This window comes from Cephus cinctus, unplaced genomic scaffold (assembly GCF_000341935.2).
Source record: "Cephus cinctus unplaced genomic scaffold, Ccin1 Ccin1_scaffold0228, whole genome shotgun sequence".
Lineage (NCBI taxonomy): Eukaryota > Metazoa > Arthropoda > Insecta > Hymenoptera > Cephidae > Cephus > Cephus cinctus.
This window is the reverse complement of record NW_014332944.1, coordinates 87,111-108,032: the sequence shown is the minus strand read 5'-3', so window position 1 is coordinate 108,032 and position 20,922 is coordinate 87,111. Positions and strand designations below refer to the sequence as shown.

Here is a 20,922-nt window from a genome sequence, read left to right as displayed (position 1 = left end):
TCGAGATCCTTACAGCCGATAACTTTTATCCTTAACCTCGAATCGGCCATTTAAAATAAATCGAGAACGTTTCTTAATGAACCGGTGCGTAATAACTAGAAATCCTCCACGGCTGCTACCCCAGGACATCGGGTGAGACCTGGGCACCAAGTTCTTAACTCGGGTTAACGGGTATACCTTCCCTGCTCTTGACCATAATAACACCCTATCAATGCCTGCTCTACAGCCCTTTGCCAGCAGGGTGCCGGTGTCTCACCTGGACCTCTTCCGGTCAGTGGAGACGTCTCCGGCGGGTATTCTCCTCTGCCTGGCAACTCGGTACGTCAAGACTCCACAGCAGATTCACGTTTATGCGATGACTATGAGGACCAACATCTCATGTGCTGGAATCCATCAAGATCTATAGTACTTTGCAGGATGCAAAGAGCACTCCAGATTTGTTATAGTTTTTAGTTTTTTAGTTTTTCAGACGAATCAGACGACGTTGATTTACCATGGATACGAACCTCCGAAGGCTCTCGAAGTGTCGGTAAATGTCGGTGCAGGAATCTGTATCCAGAACCCACCTTGTTATACTACTCACTGAAAACCAGCACCTCATGCCTGCATGCACTGATGAGTGCAGCAGTGCAGTTCCGAGCGGAACTATAGTTAGAACAGTCAGTTCTAATGAGAACTATGACGGAACTCAACGGAAAACATCACTGGAAGCCAACGCCTCATGCTTGTTTGCATTGAAACGTATGGTGCCATCAGTATCATTAATAGATATTCTACCGATATTACGTAGCATAACTATTGTTAAAAGCTACAAGGAATTATAGAACTCCTCGAGAACTATTGAAAACACCTATTAAAGAAACATTTTTCAAAAATTGAATTGTTACGGAAAGTTAGCACCTCGAAAGTATTAATCTTGTTTTTTGGCTTTAACCATCGGAACTATTTTTAAATAGTATCGGGAACTGCAGAACTCTTCAGCGTGCTACTGGAAATCACTTTCTTTTCTTAAATTTTAAACAATTCTTATCGTCTTGTGTTGTCTAATTTTTCAGTTTTCGTTGTTCATCTCCAAAACTGAAGACCCCACTGTATAAGAGCCATTTTTGAGACAGTTAAGCGGTACAGCTTCTCTGTACCTGGCGTCCAATTTCATTAATTTCGATTAAAAAGATGGTCATTAGAATACTTATAATGAAATGTCTAGTAAAAAGAACTCAAGTCTCTGAAAACGCCAAGTGGATCTGACTTCCACTCAACTCTATTCCGCTCACCTTTTTTTTTCCTTTCCCTCATTTTCCCTCTCCATCCTTCACTCCCTGGTAGTTGCTCGATAAGAACTTGCCACGAGAACTTTCAAAGCGATCGGTTATATCTGGCGTCCATGGTCGAAGCTTTCTCACCGCCGGGGTACTCAAGCTAACTCTTGGCCGTCTACGTGATCCCTATTAAAGTCGAACCTGGAATCCACGATATACCATATATAACCAATTCAATCTTATCTCAAGTACCTAAAAAAAAATTATTATCCACAATTAACTATATAAAAATATTTATAAATCACCGTCAACTTTATTTTTTATTTTAACACTTTTTCCTTTGACAGCCAGAATCAAATAACACATGCATATATCTGATCCTACAAAAGTACCCAGTATTGACGCATTGAAGATTTGGAAAACATTTTACTTCATGAGTAAAAAAAAGTATTTACTCTTTTATAAGAGCAATAATATCCCTAGTAGTAGTAAAGTCCCTAGACAACTACTCGCGTAGCAGTGCACTACTCAAGATGAAGTCTTCTCCCTCCTTATCCAATGTACCTAGTACCTTCCAAGGTATATTGGGTACATAAAGGTTGGTACCCATAACGTCTTGTGCTTCGTGCACTATGTATTTGGAAAAACGGTAGTCTGACAGAATACACGTCACGCTTGAAAAACTCTGCATGGTGCTCTTTCAGTCTACGACTGTTTTCCCAACCCCCAAGTTTGGCAACCCTGCTTCTCAAGCCCACCATTCAGCATCCCACGAGTAAAATTCGCGTCGCTCTCAAGTCACTCGCGGGGATTTAAATATCTGAAGACCTAAGCCTCCCCTCCTGTCCCGAGTCTACGTTTAGTAAGCCCTGCTTTGGCTTCTCGAAAGCCATGGGAGTACAGTTGGTAGCAGCGACGCTTCGGCGTTAAACTCGTGGCATTCAAGTTTGTCGAATTTTCTTTTCATACTTCCCGTCATTCTATATTTATTTTATCTTGCGTTCTTTACGTTTACTTATTTCTTCCTGTTATACAACAAAGAGCACAAAATTGTTGACGTCAACAATTTTTTTCTTCTTCGATATCTAAGATTATTTATCCAAAAAGTAATATTTTCAATTTATTTAATTTTTTGCATTTCTACATTTGGTATTTCTCGAGTACGGATTAATTACCGTGCAGTGGATCTGCAGATGGGCATTTGGAAGAACTATAGATAGGCGTATAGCCAATGGGACTATATCCCATACTATGGGTATAGCTTCAAAATGCATTATCAAAATCTAATTCGGGTTAGTTCTATACTGTATTTCTAGTGTACACTTAGTATAGTAATAGAGTAGCTTTCGACAGGGCTGTGAATTTTCACGCGTGATGGTGAATCGCTGCGATGAAGTTATTCAAATAGACCCATCCACTGTCTTGCACGGTTTTGGAAGTAGCGGTAAAGAGTGAAGGGTATAAGGGAAGATGGTGCGAAATGAGCTGAAGGCCCAAGGCAAGAAACCTCAAGCAAAAGATGATAATACGAATAATGATTATTACAGACATTACAATTAACAGAAAACAATTCCAAAGGACCGGATCAGGCAGTCTAGGTCGCGAAATACACGCAATCGGGCCCAGCCCATACGGACAACGTGGGTCCGGCTGACAGATACTCCAAGTAACCGCGGACTGCTGTGACCCAAGGGCGAAAGGGTCCCGGAGGGGATTCCGACCTTCGGCAGACTTCAGTCCCAGACACAGAGCACTGGGAGACGAGAGCAGAGACTTTGACAAAGAAGAATCCTGTGAAGAGGCTTGGACCAAGCAAGTGCGCTGCTTGGGTCGCAGACCCGGTACACGGGAAGAGGAGAGCCAGGCTACGAAAAGTCGCGACCACCCCTAGTCCAGTTGACCGCAACGAATCACTTGGCAGCAGCGACCGACCGAAGTCTGATGATCCTCAAAGAGATCAAAAATTACACTTTGAACCTTCGTCACTTCCTGCCGCAAGTCAAAGCTCGGGCAGGTCAGACGTAAAGAACCAGATTTGCCTCCGAAGGCGAACCCCGTCGATCAGGGCGAAAAATGTTCGCGACGCATGGTGATTGGAAGTGACCAGCTGACTAGGTACAGACCCGTAGACCAAGCGGCGTAGCCCAAGCGAACGCAGATTGAAGTGACAGCTCCTCTGCAGAGCGCAATAATAAAATTTTGACTCAGGTGTTGTATTAATTTTTTTTTTCACCTTATTTACGTATAATTTTCTTTGCATTGCACGTGGTTCTTTTTTTCTTTGCAATTTTTTTCAAATTTATTTATTACTCATTCAACACCCTTTCGCGCTAAAGTTAAACGACGCGTATCTTCCATAATAAATCTAGTTCATCCATTTTCTCCGGCAGCTTATTTGTGCGCTTGCGCACGTAAGTCTCTGAATTCACGATAAGCCCCGGTTGCACTCTTGCATTTTATTTTTCTACGCGGTGCTTGCTTTTAACGGTGAGTGCTTCAGCTACTCTCCTATATGCCACGTAGGGGCGTAGATATATCCTCCCACCTTTTCTTGATTTTCATCTCGGGATTATCCTGCTTCTTGGGAGATCAGCATAACCCATTGTCACGTGCATATCCGTCCTTACCGATACATAAGTCACGCAAAATCTCAGCGGAACGAATTTATTTACAATCAAAATCAAATCCTCAGCCCTGCAAAAGAATCAAATGCATACAAAATTATAAGAAATGAAAAATTCCTATCAATCCTATTTAAATTGGTACAGTAATTTTACACAGGTGAATCTCCATTAGGAATTATAATTATAAAAAAAAAATTGTAAAAGCAATCTAATTAGAAAGTTTATCTAAGGTAGTACACCCATTACCCTTATCCTGCCAGTCGGTGATAACTTACAGTACGTTGCTTTATAGAATTTAAAATTCGCGCCCTTTTGAATGCCTGCTTAGTTTAATATATATATATATATATAATACATTAAGTTGTCAGACGTAACTCAGAAGGGAGAAAATGAGACGAGCGAATGAACGAGATTCCCAGAAGATGGGATAGACAGTAGAAAATTCTCCGAGAAATCTGAATGTCTTGGAAACTGTGAAGGGGGTAACAGTGTGGCGGCGGGAGGGGGTGGCAGCAAGGAGGGACGAAGGTTGGAGTTATGGAGAAAACGGAAGGGTAGATAATTAGACAAGTAACACGAATTCGCCCCTTTTGCTTTTGCCTCTCCTTCTCACTCGGAGCCCGTATCCTCCTTAATTAAATATAAGCACCGGCTTACCTCCGCTTCTCAACCCTTATAGTACAGTACACAACCTTCAGTCGCTTGCACAAATTCGCCCTACAATATCTGAATACAGGATACGATATGTAACCGGGTAAGCAAGTAAATAGTTACCTAGATAACCTTTCATCCCTTAACAACCTCTGCTTCTTATATAACCGTATACATTAAATAAACAAAATCCGGTTGAAACGCAAATCCAACGTTGAAGAGGTCAATTTTATTTATGGGGATGAATTTTATTTTACATTTTCTTGTTTAATATACAAATTTGTTATCACGTAAAAAATCCGTAGCGTTATCATGATCGTAGCCCATGATTCTTCCCATGAGATTGGACGAAGTGGTTATACGTCCTCTTTCAGAATTTCTAAAATCCGTCCAATTCGAAATTACGGGCGGAAACGCGTATCTCTGATGGGTCATGAGTTTTTGAAAATTATCGTCATACTCCTTAGGTTCCGTCATGAGAATCTCGTCGGAGTCTTTATTAACTGATTCCATCAAAAGATCCGGACCGATTAATGGTTCTTTTTCAAAAATTATTTTACCCTCGGTCCTGAAATTACCAGAATCCGGTACTTTGTACTTTTCACCCGTATTATCGTTATCACGATTAATCAAACTTCTCCAATCGTTAACGATCGTCGATCGTTCGGCATCGTTCATGTCATTGTTATATGATTCAGTGCTCAGGTGAAAAGTAGAATCATCTCTTTTTCTTAATTCGTTCAACTTGAGATTGTTGAGTGAAAAATTATTTACAAAATTACCATCATTGTTTTTCGAAACAAAAAACTTTTCTATAGCCAATCGATGACTGTTCAATGAATCCAATACTTTTCTGACGACCTTATCGTACGTAGGATGTTTGAGTGTAAATTCGTCCTTATCATTTGCACTGATGATCTCATCGTTATTATTATTGTTATCGTCGACACTCATCTGCACAGGATCATTGCCATAAGATTCGACTGTACTGTTTGCAGATTTATTATCTCCCGGCACTATGTGCACCAGATGCTTCTGCCCAAGTTGATCAGTTCCCAGTATAACACGCGGATTCGTGGAATCCACGTCAGATTCGATTGGGTCGGATGCATTGAATAATCCAAGAGGCTGATTGAGGGTCAGAGGTCCAGGATGTCCCGAAGGTTTATCCCGCGACCGATATCTCCTATCGTAAATATTTCTACGCAGATACGTCTGATCCACGGAATCCTCTTCAATTTTATCCTTAAAATTTAATTCTGGACCAACAGCCGAATTCTCAGCATCCTGTTCGATGGTCTGTGAGATTTTCGAATTTTTCTTATTTTTTTTTGACGATGAAAATAATCCGTCCCCAGCTTCCTCGTCGATAAGAATATTATGGGTATTTTCGTCCGATACCAGTTGACCTGGACCAGTGATGCTGTACGGATTAAAAGAATCTGACGATTTATCATGCAAAGGTCTTTTCTCCTGGTCGTTCAGTGTCGTCACGTAGACGTAGGTACGTGGCCAGAGATTCTTCATGTGATAACTCTCATCAACTTGAGGTACGATCGTTAATTGAAGATCGTATCTGACTGTGCTCAATGATGATTTACGCTTCAACCTTCTCAACGTCCATTTTACCGTAGGGTTGCTTTGCTCCGCACAAACTCCACAATTCGTGCAACCCTCCTGACAGAGAATCCAACGTCCGTTTGGCAGGTAGAAGACATCTCCTCGAGATAAAATTATCGAATCTTGATCAGCCAGTGAAGGAAGTGGTCCAGAGTAGAATGGCGCTTCCAATAATCGACGATACAGTGCATTGTTGGCTGGCGGTGGTGGTGAGATTGTTTTGAATACAAACTCCCTTAAAATATATTCCCAATAAGGGGTGGAGTTTTCATTCTGGTTCAACGAACTTTCAACACTTTGCTCTTGACGATCTGACAAATCTCCACTGACTTTCACCAATGAAATCTAATAGAAACAAAAATAATAATTTTCATTACTCAAAAGCATTTATTCTGTCGTCGGAAAAATTATTTTTTTACAATTTTATCAAAGCTCATTCATAACCTCACTTACCGTTACGATAGCCAGACAGCACTTTGTCAGATGCATGATATCGCTCGCGTGTTCGTTAACGTACTGACCTCTAATGAGTAATTAGTGACAGGCAGGGGGTGTAAGATTTCACCAGATCGATGACTAAATCATTGGGAACGTGTAACAGATGATTTTAGTTAGCCGGCACTGCCGGTGGAGGCGCTGCGATCGGAAAATGTACAAGTCGCGTTCGGCCATTGATCAAGAATGATAACATTACGCATTGTTCAATATTATCTGAATGCTTGTGACTTCAAATAGTTTTATATCAAACATCAAAGATGTACGTGCGATTGTAATATGAGAATTGTTACGAATAAAGGTTGGGTTGGCTGAGTGCATTACGGTATCGGCTGACTGTACGCTGCGCGGAATTAAATTCTCACGAAATATATATCTGACATAGAACATCACTTGGAAATAATAGTTGGCTGTATGGTATACGAGAATAGATATTTCATACTGCGTAATACGAAATGGAATTATTCGAGTCGCCTTTGTCAATTATTTTCTTCGAGTTTATGTAAACACCACGTGTTCTTTGATCAACGTAGAAAAAAGTTGGTTAGGAATTACAGCTGCAATTCACTGGATTCTTTGAGAACGCACGTTGCTGATTAATTTTTTGCTGATTGTTGTATTTTGAAAAATTTTTTACGAGCGATATTTATGCTTAGAAATTATATTTTTACGGTATGAGACATTTTTTTATTTTTTTGTTATTAAAATTTATGGTTTTATTAACCTAGTGAAATTGTTTGTATGATTTTATTATTAATCAGTGATGTTTTTATTTATACTTCTTTTGAAATTGTATGAATTGATTCAGAGAGCCTGAGTCAGAACCTGAGTTATTTGCAGATCATTTTGAATTCTAGTTTCAGGTGTACATGCTGCCATCTATACGTCACGTTAGGATAATTGGGAATGAATTCGAAAAGAGTGTCTCAGGTGATATGCAAACCGTCGGGAAGTTAGCGTCAAAAGATAAAAATGTATGTTTTTAATGCCTAAAAAAGAATTGCTCCTTATATTTTCCTAATTACTCCGCTGCTTTTATATAATGATTACAAAATATTCAATTAATGAGTTAATTGCTCTCAATTTGCTTGATTTTGCTCCGCAATTTGTTTTTTATTTTATTAAAAAATTTTTAAATAACAAGTAAAATATAATTTTCTCTTGGATATTAAGATTTGGAAGTCAGAAATCCTGGCCAAAAATATTTAAAAGTACTAAAAGTTGGCATTAAAAATATATAAATTTTTATCTTTGGATGCTAACTTCCCAACGGTTATATGCGATTGTTCTAATTTTGTAACTGAAGGTAAATGGACTATCTTATCGGCAGATTGGATGGTACGTAATCCTCGGAGAGGAATATGGCGCCATCATGTTATCTGGGTCGATACACCGTGGTACAAAAGATAAATTAGAGACAAAATGACGGGAAGCATTCTGATAATGGCTTCCTAGTGACATTTATCAATTCCTCGTTATTGGCATCATCGTTGTGAAAATCATGTTGGCACTGCTGTTCCTCTTTAGTTTACAGTATTCGTGTTCCAGTCATTCCAAGTGCATTCACTGTTAAACGGTGTATCTCAAAGACGAATATCTGTCGGCAGTTACTGCAAGGAGGTCGGGCCTCAGTAAACAAAAAAAAAATCAAAAATCAAAAATAACTACAATTTGAATCCCATAATTCTGTTTGAATTTCCGGCGACCCAATGGCATAAATATCGAACGGGACGCTACAGTAAAAGATTGCACGGCTATCGAACGATAATTGCGATTGATGCACTGTGAACAAAAGATGCAAGTGTTATTGGGTCGATTATGACGTTTATCGCGACGTCCATTTTATCACGCATGAATACGATATACATAATTACGATCTCGTGAAAAGTGATTGAACTTGTTGCCACAATGACGAGTTTCATTAGAAAAGGTTCAACCCGTCATTCGGAGTAAGTCCTAGGAGATCATGTTTTTAGCTGTCATTCACAGTTTGCGGATTTCCAGATAACCAAAAAAGTCGATTACTTAATATTATTTTTACATAAAAGCGTCTGCTTTAATTAATTATTAGATGTAACTTTTATTTTTTTAAATTATCTTCTTTCTATCATCTTCACTTTGTACTTTTTGTCTTTCTTCCACTTTCAGCTTCTTCTTATACGATAACTCACAACACTTGACGTCTCTTAAATGTCCACTACGAGACGTTGGACTTTTATGCTATATCTATATGCTTTTTTTCCTGAATTTATATATAGCAAAACAGAAGAAATTCAGAGTCACCGAGATCATTGCTTGATTCTTTTTATAATGTATAAAATAAAATATAACTCGGTCGATTTTATTATTCGTAAAGTTCGAATGGATATTCTTTGGTTGTCCTATCGATATCAAATTATCATAAGAAAAAAAAATAATCTAAAAGGTTTTTACCGACTTTAAATGGACTTAAAACTCGATTGTGTTCAATCACTCCAATTCCATTCGTCTCATTCGAGACATTCGTCTTATCCCTGTTCTACTTTATCGTGCGTTGTATTCAGTTATTGGACAAAGCTTTATTATCCTTATGATAATAAGAAACACGTGTAACATTGACAGCACGTGAACACGTGACGATACAATACCTAATAATTTTACCAATACACTTCGAGACACTCGTGTTTCATTTACGGCTTTACAAGATGCTTTGGGTCTGATTTATGACGTCCCAGCTGATCCTCTTTGCCCATTGGTCGTAGCCTGCTACCTTTGCTGCGCAAGGCCCATTGGCAGTAAATGAAACAGGAATGTGCTGTTTCTTGACAAAGTATGTCGATAAATGAAAAACACCCAATGAGCTTACACTTTTATGAAGTTTCATGTTAATCGATGTACATAAGAGAAATGGGCATATCGAATACTTTTGTATTCGAATACTCAAAACAATTTTACTCAGATTCATTGCAAAAATGAATAACGATCCAACTCGATTCAGTATTTATTACAAAAAGGATCCAACTCAATTCAGTATTTGTTTAAAAATTTTTAATAAATCCAACTCGATTCGTGATTAATTTTTCGAATCGAGTTGTATTCTTTATTCATTTTGGAACGAATACCGATTTGACTTATAGTCATTAGTATGTTGATATTCCAATACTAAAAGTATTCGAATATGCCCATTCTTGGTACATAATATCAATATAAATTGAATTTTGAATTTTCAAACCGAGTAGTAAGAAATAAAATTAATTACAATGATTTGTAATCATTATCCATAAGTGAAATTGATAATTTAATTAATACAAAGATAAAGTTACTTCTGAATAATTTATATGTAAAACGTAAACTTGTTTCAAATATCTTAAATTATTTTTGGTAGGTATTGCACGTTAGAAGCCGTGCATAAATTTATCATAAAATAAATTTTAATGCATTCTTAATATAATTGGATCTATTAATTGTTATTAAAAAGAATTATTTATATTTCATCGAAATGGGGGGAAAAATATCTGTAAAACTTTTTAGAAGCATTTTGAAAACTAAATATAACTATACTGACTGTAGTTTTTTAGAATATAAATCAAATTGCATCAAGGTAAAAGACAGGAAGAACAAAGTTTAGTAATTTTACTCGTACGATCAAGGTATTTCGGAATCAGCAAAAATCAAGAAAGTTGCACGCGATAAAATCCTCGTTTCTTATTTCAGCGAAACGATGGATGATGATGTCGACGATAAAGATGATACAAAACGGTGAGTTCGATTAAAAACAAATTACAAATCAATTTTTTAACGCGATTGTACGATAGCATCTTTTTCTTTTATTAGAAAATCGCGGAATCTCAGTGAGAAGAAACGCAGGGACCAGTTTAACATGTTGGTGAACGAGCTGGGCAATATGGTGAATTCAAATGCCAGAAAAATGGACAAGTCGACGGTACTGAAGTCAACAATACTTTTTTTGAAAAATCACGCTGGTAAGTGCATTATATAAAACTAGTTAAAGAAGAAAAATACTTAAAATGCTTTTTCTTCTATTTTACAGAAATTGCCGTGAGATCCAGAGTTCATGAGATACAAGAAAATTGGAAACCCTCATTCCTCTCTAATGAAGAATTCACCCACCTGATCCTCGAGGTAGGATTGTATTTTATTTTGTTTGTCATGTCCATAAAAGGTCCGCTAAATGTCCCCGCTGTATTGCTTATATTACATTCTAAATTTGTTTTATTAATAGCTGTAACCCATAAGAATATGTATCCCTTAAAAATAACATTAATCTCATGGCCTTACTATATGTATACTATATAGACTTTTCAAAATTTGTGACTTTTTTAATTTGCCTATAGGCATTGGACGGATTCATTATGGTATTTTCATCGGATGGCCGTATTTATTATGCATCTGAAAGTGTCACATCCCTACTTGGATATTTACCCAATGAACTATCAAAATCCACTATTTATGAAATAACCTACCAGGATGATCAGGCACAGCTCTACAGCATCCTAATAAACCACGAGAATCCCGTGGACCAGAGTAATAGACAAGGTAATTTTATAAATTTATCAGCTATGAATGAATTTTTCTTATATATTTTTTTTTGACAAATCATCCCATACTCCTTTCATTGTAGATAATCAAATCACCTTTACTTGCCATATAAAACGGGGAGGTTTAGATTCTCAAGAAGAACCAGTTTACGAACTCGTTCAGTTTATTGGATATTTTCGTAAGTGTTAACCCGTTTTTAACATTGAATTAAAATTTAATTTCGATGAATTTATAATTGTTCTTCATACTTTTAGGATCGGATACCGACACGAATGTAGATAATTTGATGCCCGGTAGCCAGTATAGTGGTACTCAGGGAAATGATTCAAAGTTCGTCTTACATTTATTATGAATATTAGTATGAGTTAAGGGGAACCATTGTACAATATTTATAATAATTTTACCTTATTTCTTGGGTTCTTTTTTTAGATTAGTTTTTGTAGGCACAGGTCGTCTTCAGACGCCACAACTCATTCGCGAGTTATCAATGGTGGACAATAGTAAATCCGAATTCACATCGAGGCACAGCCTGGAGTGGAAATTCTTGTTCCTGGATCACAGAGCTCCGCCAATCATAGGGTACTTGCCATTTGAAGTACTTGGGACTTCCGGTTATGACTATTATCATATCGATGACTTGGATAAAGTCGTAATTTGTCATGAATCTTGTAAGTCAATTTAAAAACTTGTTAAATTAGATTCGTTCGTTAGATTCTGGTCTGCAATTTATAAGAAAATCCAAACATATGAACAGAGCAATTTTCTTTTAGTGATTCAGAAGGGCGAAGGGACCTCATGTTATTATAGATTTCTTACCAAGGGCCAGCAATGGATTTGGCTTCAAACCAGATTCTATATAACATATAACCAATGGAACTCAAAACCAGAGTTTATTGTATGCAGTCATCGAGTCGTCAATTACATAGACGTTATAAAATCATTGCATAAAAATTTAGAAGTAATTGACAACTGTCCAGAACGTGATGCCATCGATTTGCCATCAAAAAATCAACAACAGGTACCTAAAATCAAATAAAATGTTTTGATTATTGTCGAGTGAATAAATGTCAAAAGTCAAGAAAACACCCGTAGTTGTCAAGAGTGCAAAAATGCTCTATCCAGGATTACTTGTTATAAGGTGACTACGTCATACCTCAGCAACGTGACAACCCCATCCTGGTCATCAAGTTCATCCAAGGCATCGAGATGCGTCGCCGTAAGTCCCGGACCACGACAACAAGGCAGGGAATCAGTGACTACGACAATATCTGCAGAATCGCAATGCTCAAGACAGTCCCACCAAACTCACAGTTTCCACCTCCGGACGAATTCAACTCAGAACGTTGCTCTAAAGTCAGTGCGAAAAACTGAAGATCATCGTAAAACGGAAATAAATGAATCATATTCAAATTTGTTGGATAAGCCTCAGTATATGACAACCATACCTGTTCAGCCTATAGTGTCTGCTGGGTTTGCAACAATAGCACCACCTATAATCTCACCATTACAAATGCCAGAGGTAAAGTAGCATTTTGAAAAACTATAAGCAAAAGAGTTATTGAAATTAAGTAACATTGCTTAAAACTTCCTATAGCTTATACATCAGCCAAGTATAGTAATGACTCCGGCACAAAATCAAATTCAAGATGAATTGCAGCGTAAGCATGAAGAGTTGCAACAATTGATTGTGCACCAACAAGAGGAGCTGAGAAGAGTATCGGAACAATTATTTATAGCAAGATATGGAATTCTTTCACCATTATCGAATGTGAGTATTTATTTGAAATGTAATAAGGAAGTTTTCTATATAATAATTATGTTTTACTCATGAATGTTCATATAAAAATTTTTATCTTAGGTTACCATGCCATACGCAACATATACAACATCTCCTCAGGCTAATCAGTGTATCAGTGTTACTAGTAATACTACAGGAAGACTGACGTCATCTTGTATTCAAGGAGTAAATGTGCTTCCTGTACCAATTACTCTTTCTGTACCATTGGTTCCCCCTGAACGTTTGTCACACCCTCTTCCAGTTACAACGACTTCATCAACTTCCAGCACCAATACTTCAAATATGAAACCAATGATTCTAAATTTGCAACAAGAACAGAGTCAATTGAGTCAACAGGAACAACCAAGTCAGCAGGAGATTGAGCAGGCATCGCTTATGTCTTTTCATGTTTACCAACCAACAGAGACTGTTTATACAACTATGCAGCCTCCAGGCAATGTACATTAAATATTCAAAAACAAAAGAAATCAAGTACCTCTGATCGATTAGCACTGATGAAATTATGGACTGTGCAATTGGCTCGCAATGTGGTGGAAGTGTGATTGATTTTTTTCATTGATCTAATACTATTCTAAGGAAATTATCAGAACTATATCATTTTTGTGAAATTAAGATCTAGGAACAGTGGTTTATTTATGTTTTGTGATAAAGAGAACTAAAATAACTGTTTGAGTGTGTAACAATTCTGTGGCTGAATTCGCGCAAATACATTTGCGGCACATCTGTATTCTTAAATGATTGTTAATTGTGAATCTTGTCACCTGCAAACGATAACGTACCTGGTGTAATGTTAGCACTTAAAGTAACAGTGAAGAGTTTGAAATGCATGTCGTGACTGTGAACGTTATTTCCTGATTAAAGTTTATATCGTTTTTCCAAAAGTGAGTATGAATATGTACATGAATGGAATATTACCCCTATCATAATGAAATTGTTGTTCTCCGTCAGATCAAAAACAACAGTAAATGTTTTAATATATTTTTTAGAAATATCAGAGCCAATTATTTATCACGTTCAAAATATAGCACATGTACTACTGACAAGATATACGTAATATGTTTATATCCACGTATATCTTGAAGTTAGCATTCCAAAAAAAAGTTAAACTGTTACTTGGTACGACTAAGCAATTCGTAGCATGTTTTACGATTATTTAAATAATCCAGAAATATTTCTTTATAACTTTAGTTCCTAAGTAGATAACATTTCATGAGGATATTTTGACCAAAAAGTCCATTGTACGAATCAATTACTTTGACGTTCCAAAAAATGTATAAAATATTTTATATGTTGTAAGGATCAGAAACGCGGCCGTAAAAACTATGATTGTTAAACCTGTTTTTTATAACTATCAAATTTTTGTTCCAAGTAAATTCTAAAATAATTATTTATATTTTGTTGTGTACAGTTCCAAAAATAGAAATTGATATGTCAGTTCTCACCGACTGTGAAATATTGATAGAATTAATCATACTGGTTACTGGAAGAGAGAAAAATGGAGCGTGTATATTTTATACGCGACTAGGTAAAAACTATTTGAATACCTATTTCATAAAAACCATGTAATTTAATACCGGGAACAACCACTTCAGTGCCACCTTAAGATAAAAAACGCGAATTGTCTTCTTGTATGTTTTGTGTTAATTATATACACCTGAGTTACTTCATGCTAATCAAGAAAATTGTTAATCTATTTATGTAATTATCCACATGATAATCCAAAATTGTATATTTTGTTATTAGGGCAATGTTGTATAATTTATATGTACAATATATACATAATAGAAATGAATCTATCATTTACAACAAATGGGCATCTCTTACCACATTAAACCTCTTATCAGAAGCCATAAAGAGTGGGGAGGATCCTCTGTTTGGAGAATAGACATGTACCGATATTAAACATACAAAAGACATTTGACTTGAGATAAATATTTATAATAAATGATTTTTATTTTGAAATTAATCATAATGAGGTTCAAAAGATACTATATTATTTGATATTCATGTTTTGAGGATTGAAATGGTTAGAGATAGGTTGACAAATCAATAATTGAAAGATGTTAAGAATGATCTTTGTAAGAAGATGTTATTATTTTAATATGAAACACGATACTTACTTACAATTACTAATCCGATACACCGTTGATGTATCACCGTTGACTACCAGTGTATAACAATAAATCTGTTTTCTTTCTTAAACTAATTACAAAATAAAATCATAAACCTATAACTTGATGAATAAAGTCACACTATATAATTTCTTATAAAATCTTACATGTAAGTTTGACAATATCATTTAAAAAATAATTATTGTACGTATAATAATTATCCATATTCTTCTCTAAAGAATAGATATCAGAAACTTATAATTTATTTTATATTTATTACTTATCAAATTGACCACAGTAACTTTAACAGTGTCAACCATGGAAATTCAACGAAAGCCATGTAATTAAATGACTTTCATATCCATAGCAATGAATACAAATTATTAAAGATTCTCAATTATTCTCATTAAAAACAATTTTTTGGTTTGTCGCGCTTTTTGCTTTATCTAATTTCATAAATTATACTTATCACTTTCTGTTACACGTGTCAGGCATACATAAACATTTAAAATATTCAGTCCCGGCTTTGCAAAAATTTCAATTTAATAAACTAACTCCAGCACTTACTGTTTAAGTTTCCTCAAAGCGTCCATAAGGATTTGAACTTCCTGATTAACGTTATCAACAAGATCCTCGATCTGATGCTTACTGTCGATTATATTAATACTCTGAGTATAAGGATCGTATCTAACCCCGAACTTCCTCGGGATGGTCTGTGCGAATTTTCTGTAATCATCATACAAACAGCATAAATAAACGTTAACAGATAAAACAACAATAATAAGATATAACAACCAGTCACACAGCGTAAGAATGACAAGCTGAATTATAACAAACTATTACGACCCGGTGATCCAAAAAGAAGAAAATATTATCGTACATTCATTTCCATATCAACAGTGACATATTTATGAAATTGATAAACAAGATGGGGAAATCAAGTCAGTTCAAATCAGCTGTGGCTCATTCCTTGTCAAGAGCTAGTTTTTAAAAAGCACGTTCCGAAATTCAGTGCCAGCACTATGAGTATTATCATGTCCCTGTTTACCCGCAGGCAATAGACTAAGACACATCCATGCTCACAGCGGTTCATGCGAATATCGAACGTGCCCAAAGATAAAGGAGGTTTAACTGTCAATACTAGTCAATCAGATTCGAAATTTACAGAAATGCAGGCATCTGATTGACTAATGAACGCGCAATTAACTTTGGTGAAATCTGCCCCATGTCGCCCATCCTTAATCGAAATAAAGTGGTTAACATATTCCCATGTAATGAAAACCATAATTTAAAAAAACATGTTATCACAATTACTATTTTCACATTATTCAAATTCAAATTTGTACTCAATAGTAACAATTGTCAAACTTTTCCACGTCCCACGAGGCTCTCTTTCAAATGTGTAGTCTTCTTTAGTTCGAAAAACGGGACTTTAAAAATACTTGCACATCTCCCATTGAAATAATGCCATAAATGAAAGGAAGGAAGGACTTCGCAAAGAATAATAAGCTACACCAAAATACGACGTTTGTAATAAATCAGATTGCATCTAAGAAAATTGAAGTCGACTCACATCATCTTTTCTTTGGCGTCTTCGAAGTCTTCTGCGACAAAATAAACTGGCTGATATTCCGTGATAGGGTATTTCTGCAAGGCCGTTTTAGCCGGATCGAAAGGCCGCAATTCCGGCTTGTCGCTCAAACTATATTCCAATTCGCCAAAGGAGGACAAAAGACCAGCACCGTAAGCCTTGAGTTCGCCGTTTTGCCGACAGAGGCCGAATTCCACGGTGAACCAGAAGCACTGAATTTAAAAAATTCAATTATTCGTACAGCACTAAACAACAGAAATAAGGTGATGCAGTGTGCTTGGAGGAATAATTAATTTCCAACAATATTATTGCAATGATTACACAAGATGCAATACTTCCTTTGATCATCGAACAACAAACACTGAAGATTTGCATATAACAACTTTGTTTTCATTTACCGTGGCTAATTTTTCAATGTAGTCGTCAGGTGCACCCAGAGAGGCCAAACCGATGACCTGAGCAAATTGCGCAAATGCTGGATCCGCGAATAAGGGCACGTGACCAAGGATCTCATGACAGACATCCGGTTCCGGTGTGTAGAGAGGTTGGCTGCCGTGTCTTATGTATTGCGTGCTATGAAATACGCGGAAGGCCAAACCAGCCAGGAAGTCACGAGAAGAAAGGAGGCCGGCTACTGGCCTCAGAGTGAAGCCAGTACAGTCTAAATAATAATATGGATAAAATGATAATCATAATTATAGTCCTATTAACGTTAAATTATTTTTCAAAAATATATATAGATCGTACCTTTTAGAAATTGTGATATATCTTCAAGTTGAGGAATGTTATCATCTCTGTAGCCACAATTTTCAATAAGTAACGGAAAAACGTGATTGTGCTCCTTGCATGCGAATTTTGGATACATTTGGGTTAATTTACGAAAAACAACACCCCACGTCGCCACTTCCTCCGCTGTATAAATCACTTTTGGTATTGGCTCCCCGCTAATGATGCGAATCAAAAACAGTATTACGTTTCAATTCATTTGATTCTTTTTTTTTAATTAAATACCTACTGTTTATAATTGTATGCAATGTCGGCAAAATATTTCCTTCTTGCACGATAAACAGGGTCAGTAAAACCGGGATGATCGCTATCGAGTTCCGAACCGTAAGATAAAATCTGATTAGCAAATTTATCCAGGTCACGCATCCTTCGTGGAAACCATGGTACAGTACCCATATTGTCCTTATGATTTCTGTCGGTCAAAAGATCCTTCGTGAATAATTTATTGAAAATTGACTTTGTACAAAAAATTTGTTACCTTGAGATTATTGAAAAATAACTACTTTGCTCTTGCAGAGATTCAATGGCATCACCCAAGTTTCCACCTGGTGCACATTCCACCATAAACTCATAAGCATCCATTTGACGCAGTGAACTGCGAGACTCAATGTGCAATAAGTTTACCTTATGATTCTAAAGAAAAAAAAAACAATTTTATACATTGTTACCATATACTTTGAATTTTTCAAAAAATATGTAGTTTCTTTTTACGCACAGCAAAAAGTTGTAAATATCTTCCAAGAGCTCCGACTTCGTCAGTGTCTCTTGGGGAAAAAATGAGACATGTACTTTTTGCGGAATCTCGACCTTCCCTTATGTAATTTCCGCCATCCATGAGTTTTGGCTAAAAATCACACAAAAAAGAGAAAATTAAGTATGTATCAACGTCGTCAGAAACTGAATAAAATTCTCATGGAGAATAAAATTAAAATTTTGTCTATATAAACCATATCAAATATTCTTACGTCTCTCACTACTTGAAATGGTGCCATACTGTTTGCATGAATTTTTATAAATTATATTTAATCCATAAAATTATTTTTATTAACAAAACTCGTCAAATCTTTATATTACAATCAACAGCCACTAATCAAATATATATATATATCGTACGCCCATCTATCACACACTAAAATATCAAAACTAGCTAGAACCAATCCAACACAAGATTTATATAAGGCTCTCCCTTCTGCCACAGACATTAAATTTCCACCACTCTTTCCCAGAGCCTCGATTCTTCTTTGCAAAGATTTGCGAAAGTTTGTTTCGCGAATGACACAAAAAGAATTAAAAAAATATATCGTACCGGATCGCAAGCATATTTACCGGCTCAGTCGGTAAAACAGAACAATGGTCATCGTCTTCAATTTTCTCGTAACGGTATTTTAACCGGATAGAAATATGACGCAACATAATATTGGAATTGCACGAAGTAAACGTTTACCAGAAAAATAATATTTTCTGAATCTTTTTGTTACCTTAATTATATAATTTGCAAAATCGTTTCCTGCTACTATGTCGTATAAATTGATACATTGTTGCTACATTCTAGAACTTCTATAAAGTATACGTTTCTAACACGTTTTTCCAATTTGCATAAACAATTGAATATGCTTCATCTATTTTTTTTAAATCTTACTACAAATCTTATTATACCTTTATCACTTTTTTTTCGTATAATTATATGCTGATATATTTTTTTACAATTTTAATGTGCCGAGTTCCTGCATTCGCAATATTGTACCAACGTTTAGTCATAAGGATCACAAAAAGGATGACCTTGTATGAATTCTCATGCGTCAATTTCACCAAAGAGAAGCTGATGAAATTTATATTGAGGATTGAGAGAGATAATAAAAAATCTGCCAAATAGTGGGACGACGAGGTATCGTAAAATTAATTATGTTTACAATTCAAGAAATATTTCAATTATACAAAATTAATTAATTTCCTAGAGATTAGCCTTAGCAATGACTATACCAGTCACAGTTCATTCACACCAAGACCGCCGCTTTTTTATTAGAATGATCAGTAGATCAGTGGTAGAAACAGCGTAGTAGTGAGATAAATAAAAAAAAAACTCTAGTAATCATAAACGACTTGATAATCGTCAATTAATCCTACCAGATTAAAAACAGTCGAAAAATATCACTCATTGGTCACAAGTATCAATAATTATCTTAAATTAAATCAAATGACCTTTTATTGATTTTCAATTTTATTTTATTTTATTTTTAAAAAATGTTCTCGCCACACGTCTCTAAGTATATATTATACCTAAACAAATATTATAGAGAAAAAAGATTTCTTACCTCGTCGTACTTCTCGTGTGATGTATTGATATTGGACATTTTGATGTTTTTTTATGGTGCAGTTAATTTGTTATTATTATTATTATTATTATTATTATTCTTAATACACTTAAACAAACGACAACCTGCTTCTCTGAATTCTGTCATAAACTGATTTTCTCCATTACTACAAGATGCAGTCTTATATGTAGACTGGTGCACTTTGTTGGAACTACAAAATATAGCATCTCGTTTTATCCTGGATGCACAATAATGAAATCTACAGGTTTACACAAATGAAATATGCAACTGAAAAATAATTGGTGATCTGTACAATATGGGATCGTTATAAGTGATTGTGATGATTATTACGTAATTGAATTATTGTTTGCGTAAATTGTTGGTCTTCTTAATTTTTTCTTATATTTATAGTGAATTCGTTGTTTCGCAAAGTGGACGTACATGTTTTGAAAGACTCTATATATGTCTTGTTGAAAAACCAGTCTCCCCATTTTATTCTTCGCTTGACTATATTATAATTGCAATGACTCTTTTTGTTTATCGCGAAACTGGTTTACTCACTCCGGAGTAGATGATCTTGAAAAGTGTGCAAGTTGAGAAAAAATATGAGTGTTATGTTGGTCTTACAAACAACGCAACTGGTTGTTTTCTTATTTTTTTCTTTTTCATTTGATAATAATATTTTCTTCTTTCCATTCGCTTGAAATTTGTACAAACCAATGAATCACGTATCGATCATCTTCTTCGAGAAATAAATTATCATTCGGTATAAAGTATACTTATAGATATATATTATTAATTTAATATTAATTGGATTAATTACTTTGTAAAAGAAAGAATGAATGCGTACATAAGTCATAAGTGAAAGTACATAAGTCACTACATGTTTTCCTATTATATGATCTAGCACTGGCCCATCATTTTAATTATATTTTCAATATTTCCTATAACGTTTTCGCTACTCTTCTATGTTACTACTGCTTCCCGTGTTTAATTACGATTTAATGGTGATTTAATAATTAATAAAACTTTAGGTGATTCCTTATCGAGTACTACTTGGCGGGTCCGTACCAGGAATTCCAAAGTACTTTCTTTGCACGTGCTCATAGTATTCTAATGCTGTATGTTTGTTATTA

General features: G+C 35.6%; 3 protein-coding genes across 6 annotated transcripts in view; 1 reads left to right on the top strand and 2 right to left on the bottom strand.

The window, feature by feature from the left end:
* Positions 1-4,761: 4,761 nt before the first annotated feature.
* Positions 4,762-7,519, bottom strand: LOC107265529. The gene is made up of 2 exons (XM_015735083.2): positions 6,608-7,519; positions 4,762-6,499 (listed from the first exon to the last, which is right to left on the bottom strand). The coding sequence occupies exons 1-2, from the start codon at positions 6,641-6,643 to the stop codon at positions 4,802-4,804; spliced, it is 1,734 nt and encodes a 577-aa protein (XP_015590569.1). The 5' UTR covers positions 6,644-7,519; the 3' UTR covers positions 4,762-4,801.
* Positions 7,520-7,827: 308 nt separating this feature from the next.
* LOC107265543 (circadian locomoter output cycles protein kaput) lies at positions 7,828-15,188 on the top strand. Of its 2 annotated transcripts, XM_015735123.2 has the most exons (13): positions 7,828-8,598; positions 10,199-10,278; positions 10,343-10,387; positions 10,463-10,611; positions 10,680-10,771; positions 10,984-11,185; positions 11,271-11,366; positions 11,443-11,518; positions 11,618-11,856; positions 11,959-12,206; positions 12,327-12,707; positions 12,783-12,956; positions 13,047-15,188. In XM_015735123.2, the coding sequence occupies exons 3-13, from the start codon at positions 10,350-10,352 to the stop codon at positions 13,431-13,433; spliced, it is 2,082 nt and encodes a 693-aa protein (XP_015590609.1). In that variant the 5' UTR covers positions 7,828-8,598; positions 10,199-10,278; positions 10,343-10,349; the 3' UTR covers positions 13,434-15,188. The 2 variants fall into 2 exon arrangements, with proteins under 2 accessions (XP_015590609.1, XP_015590608.1); XM_015735122.2 differs by lacking the exon at positions 10,199-10,278 and having other exon boundaries at positions 7,829-8,598.
* LOC107265544 (protein henna) overlaps positions 15,060-20,922 on the bottom strand; it is an 8,171-nt gene continuing 2,308 nt past the window's right edge. Inside the window, exons 1-8 of one of the 3 annotated variants that reach the window (XM_015735125.2) lie at positions 19,787-19,980; positions 18,190-18,318; positions 17,953-18,107; positions 17,704-17,886; positions 17,436-17,632; positions 17,087-17,349; positions 16,671-16,900; positions 15,060-15,823 (exon numbers count right to left, since the gene is read on the bottom strand). In XM_015735125.2, coding sequence (XP_015590611.1) covers positions 15,661-15,823; positions 16,671-16,900; positions 17,087-17,349; positions 17,436-17,632; positions 17,704-17,886; positions 17,953-18,107; positions 18,190-18,318; positions 19,787-19,825 — 1,359 coding nt within the window. In that variant the 5' untranslated portion in view covers positions 19,826-19,980 and the 3' untranslated portion in view covers positions 15,060-15,660. Of the gene's footprint in view, positions 15,824-16,670; positions 16,901-17,086; positions 17,350-17,435; positions 17,633-17,703; positions 17,887-17,952; positions 18,108-18,189; positions 18,319-18,439; positions 18,617-19,786; positions 19,981-20,922 lie in introns of those variants that run through there. The other 2 variants (XM_015735126.2, XM_015735124.2) reach the window with 2 other exon arrangements.

Excerpts from the sequence above, each read along its gene's own strand:
- LOC107265529 (XM_015735083.2), bottom strand. The coding sequence starts at position 6,643 with ATGCATCTGACAAAGTGCTGTCTGGCTATCGTAACG. Across the intron at positions 6,500-6,607 it reads GCTGTCTGGCTATCGTAACG|ATTTCATTGGTGAAAGTCAG; the intron begins GTAAGTGAGGTT and ends TGTTTCTATTAG.
- LOC107265543 (XM_015735122.2), top strand. The coding sequence starts at position 8,558 with ATGACGAGTTTCATTAGAAAAGGTTCAACCCGTCATTCGGA. Across the intron at positions 10,388-10,462 it reads GATAAAGATGATACAAAACG|AAAATCGCGGAATCTCAGTG; the intron begins GTGAGTTCGATT and ends TTCTTTTATTAG. Across the intron at positions 11,519-11,617 it reads ACTCAGGGAAATGATTCAAA|ATTAGTTTTTGTAGGCACAG; the intron begins GTTCGTCTTACA and ends TTCTTTTTTTAG.